The following is a 4,460-nucleotide window of genomic DNA, read 5'->3' as shown; positions in this document are numbered from 1 at the left end:
ACAGCTATAAAAATTCAATAAACAATTCACATCTAAATTGATCTTTAAACGCACTTTACTAAGAGTGTGGATCTCTTTGCATTTATGGCCTTTCTGGAGTTGGTTGAGCTTCTTGGATATGTAGATTAACGTTTTTCATCAAAGCCATTATTAGTTCAATTATTTTTTCCTGCTTCTTTCTCTCTCCTTCCATTCTGGTCCCTATTACTTGATGGTAGCTCACATTTCTCTGAGGCTCTTCACTCTTTTCTTTTTCCTTCACCCTTTCTTTCTGTTCTTTAGACAGACATTCACAGATGAAATAGATCTTCAAGCTTTTTGATTCTTTCGTTTGCCAGTTCAAACTACTGTTGAGCCTCTCTAGGAAATTCTTCATTTCCGTTATTATACATTCAGCTCCTGAACTTCTATTTGGATCTTTTTTATAATTTCTATTTATTGATTTTCCCTACTTGATGAATCACTGTAATCATACTTTACTTCTTTAAGCATGATTTCCTTTAGTGCTTTGAACGTATTTATAACAGTTGCTTCGATGTCTGTTCATTAAGTCCTCCCAAAGGCAGTTTGTGTTGCCTGGTTTGTTTTTTTCCTTTCTATGTGGATCACACTCTCCTGTCTCTTTCATGTCTTGTCATTTTCTGCTGATAATTGGACAATTCTGGATATTAATCTTTCTCCTTCAGGGCTTGTTGTCATTAACTTGTTTATTGGTTTAATAATTTGGCTAAACTATTTTAGTTAAGTCTATTTCTCCCACAGTGTGCAGCCTTGGGCAAGCTGTACCCTGAGATGCAATGGTTTTAGTAAGGCTCTCTAGGACTGTCTCTCCCTAACATGTTAAACTGTCTGCCTCTTTTGGTATCATACCCAGCTATTGGCTCCACTAAGTGGGAGATGATTGCTCTATTGTTTTTAACAATACCTTGGGACATAAACTGCTCAAGGTCTGATACAATTAAAGTCAGACCTCTTTATAGGGTTAGTCTTTCAGGCCATTCTTAGAGGTATGTTATGACTAGAGGGCTCTTCTTTGATGTTTCTCTATAGTTCTCTCTAGTAAACTTCAAGTTGAGCTAGTTTTTTGTTTTGTTTTTTTTTACAATAAAACTTTTTAATTAAATTTATTGCGGTGTCATTGGTTAATAAAATTATATATGCAATAATGCATTATCTATATATTGCATTATGTACTCACCACCCAAAGTCAAATCTCCTTCAGTCACCGTATATTTGACCCCCTTTATACTTTTCTTCCTCCCTCCTCCCCCGTTTCCTTCAGGAAACCACAATACTGTTGTGTCTATGAGCTGTTCATTGCTTTCAGTTTTATATCCCACATATGAGCAAAATCATACGGTTCTTGACTTTTTTCATCTGATTTATTTCGCTTAGCATAATCTCAAGATCCGTCCACATTGTCACAAATAGCAGTATTTCATTTTTTCTTTTGGCTGAGTAACATCCCACTGAATGTATGTACCAAATCTCTTATCTCTTATCCAATCATCTATTCAAAGGACACTTTGGTTGTTTCCATGTATTGGCCACAGTAAATAATGCTGCAATGAATATAGGGGTGCATATATTTTTATGGATATTTTAATTTGGGGGGAGAGGGGGGTTGGGGTAGATAACCTGAAGAAGGATTACTGGGTCATATGGTAGTTCTATTCTTAATTTGAGAAACCTCCATACTATTTTCCACAGTGGCTGTACCAATTTACATTCCCACCAGCAGTGTATAAGGGTTCCTTTTTCCCCACAACCTCTCCAACACTTGTTGTTATTTGTCTTGTTGATGACAGCCTTTCTAACAGGTGTGAAGTGGTATCTCATTGTGGTTTTAATCTGCATTTTCTTAAAAGCTAGTGAAGTTGAGCATCTTTTCATATGTCTGTTGGCCATTTATATGTCTTCTTGGGAGAAGTGTCTGTTCAGGTCCTCTGCTCATTTTTTAACTGGATTTTTTTGTTGTTTTCAATTTTATGAGTTCTTTACATATTTTGGATATTAGCTTCTTATTGGAGGCAAAGGAGTTGGGCTAGTTTAACTTACTCTTCTCATGGAGTTACCAGACTCCTCTTGATTTTTTTATCATTAAAGTAACCTCATTTTTGAGAGCACCTTTACTTTTGAACTTCCAAATACTCTATTACAAAATGAGTCAATTTCCTTGGAAAGAGCATCAGAATCCTTTATTATTATAGCCTGCTTTGCACCTTGGACAAAAACTCTGCACCACTGCAGCAAAGATAGCGGCCTGCTTTTCTTCAAGTGGCATCCTCACTTTACAAAAAGGGTGCTGGTCAGAGGTAGTAACTTGTGGTATTCTCAGCTTGCCTCTCTCAGCATGGAACCCCTCACCCTATGAGCAAGCTGGGACAAAATTGATCATGACCCCAGTATTCCCGGACTGTCATGGGTAAAACAGATTTTCTACCCTATGAGTGGGGGCTGGATAGAAGAAGAGAGCCCCATAACTCTTAGACACTTTTAACCAGAATAGAGCTTCTACAACACAAGCTGGTTGGAGAATAAGAAAAACTAGCGACCTGTTCCTCCTGGGAAGATAGCAAGGCCCTATTCAGGGAGCTGAGGGCAGAGGAATCCCGTATTTTTGGCTGCACATGCCTGCAGTGAAACTTCTGTCATGCTGAACCATGGAAAGAGGGTGGAAGGAGAGTGATGTGGCTCAAATTCCACAGATTCTCACTGTTCTTACTAAGATACAGATCTTCTTGAATAGGTGTTTCATTTGCTAATTCCCTTGGGACATTTTCCAAAGACTTTTAATTTTTTTTAAATAATTTTCACCAATTATCATTCTTTAACTGAGGAGAGGGTCCAAGGAACTCCTCACACAATTATTCCAGAAATAGTCTCTCAATATTGCTTTAAGTAATACTTCATTTACTACAGAAGAATATTTATTACAATATAATCTTATTACCTCAAATAAATTAGACAAAAGCCAGGTTAAATTAGTGTAATATCCAAGTTATGAAACATTTTTTTAGGAAAAATGTTTTAAATAGAATTTGAGAACTAAAATGTAACTAGAATTACCTTACATAAACGAAATGCTTTTCTTTAACGAATAAAGATTTTAATTTCTACAAGAATTATTTGTATGTGCTACGTTTTTCTAAAGACTTCTGAGTACTACAAAGTTTACATAAGAAAGTAAAAATATTCCCACACTTATCTCAGGTACATTATACCTATCTCAGCTAGATGTCTCTCTATATAAAACATTATGTGTTAAAATATACAAACATAAACAGCATTTCAAATCTAAGGAACATATTCTGATTCAAAGAAATGTAGATTACTGAGGCTCTACTCTATGAAATTACATATTGTGCTGGCTGGAAAATTATTGCTTGGCTATCGCCCATGGGAACATAGGCTATCGCCCATGGGAACATAACATTCTAACAATAAGCTTTCTGCTTCTGTACCCCCGCTTGCACACCTGACCTGTGGGTTGACAGGTAGTGAATAGGAGAAAAATAGAACTTTGTGTTTAAGACAGAATGAGGAATGGGATTTAGGGCTTAAAAACACTGTATCTCTACATTTCAGGGCTGCTTAATTTGGGGTCTGCGTACCCCTGGCAGACCCAGCTGGCTGAATAAAGAGCATGTTTCCTATGACTCACTGATTTCTGGCGGTCCATGTGTCTTTCGGGGGCTGGTGGCTACAACAATATATTGTAAAATGGTAAATTCAAAATATAGATAAGGATCCTTAACTACACATATATTTTGCTTAGAAGCCACAGCCTACCTTGACTTTATCTGATGTCTGATTTCCACCAAATCCTCCAGAGCCAACGACGAAGACAGAGACCTGATTATAACACATAAGCTCGTTCCCAGAATAAGAATAGACTGAAAAGTAAATGAAAAAAAAAAATTTTTAAGTTATCAAAAGATACAACTAGTTAACAAACATATGATCAACAAATCCTTTAAAAGTTTCTAAAACAAAATCCTATTACTAAAAGTTTTGTAATTTGAAGATACCCAAGTTTAGGTTACAAAGCAATCATTTTAATTCACTCACTACTAGTCCCTGGAAGGCACAGAGAGGAGGATCTCCACAAATCCTTTCTGACTATGAAATAGCAGTTTCTCTCACCAATCTTAAACCTCCCCAACTGCCTTTCATATTTCAATTCTCACCACCTCAAACATTTCAAACAATCCCACTATAAAGTGCAGGTAGCCTCACACTCAAACTTTCAAACATTCTGCCAAAGCACTCAAAAAAAGCCTGGAATGTAAAAGAGGAATTAAGTGAGAATAAAGGAAATAAGCTTCAGAAGAGCAGGATCGTGACTGTTTTGCTCATCATCATATTCCCAGCAATTAAAAGAGCACCTGGGTCAGAAAAGGCACCTAATAAATATTTATTAAATTAATGAATCAATGAATAAATGACATGAGTGAGCA

The 4,460-nt window shown here is 36.4% G+C and overlaps 1 protein-coding gene across 1 annotated transcript in view; it reads right to left on the bottom strand.

Moving 5' to 3' along the window:
* Nucleotides 1-4,460, bottom strand: part of HSD17B4 (hydroxysteroid 17-beta dehydrogenase 4) — a 79,954-nt gene that overhangs the window by 30,148 nt on the left and 45,346 nt on the right. Inside the window, 1 exon segment of the mRNA XM_006913306.3 lies at nt 3,793-3,896. Within this exon segment, the coding sequence (XP_006913368.1) occupies nt 3,793-3,896 (104 nt within the window).

Source organism: Pteropus alecto, unplaced genomic scaffold (assembly GCF_000325575.1).
Source record: "Pteropus alecto unplaced genomic scaffold, ASM32557v1 scaffold20, whole genome shotgun sequence".
NCBI lineage: Eukaryota > Metazoa > Chordata > Mammalia > Chiroptera > Pteropodidae > Pteropus > Pteropus alecto.
This window is presented reverse-complemented; position numbering and strand designations above follow the sequence as displayed.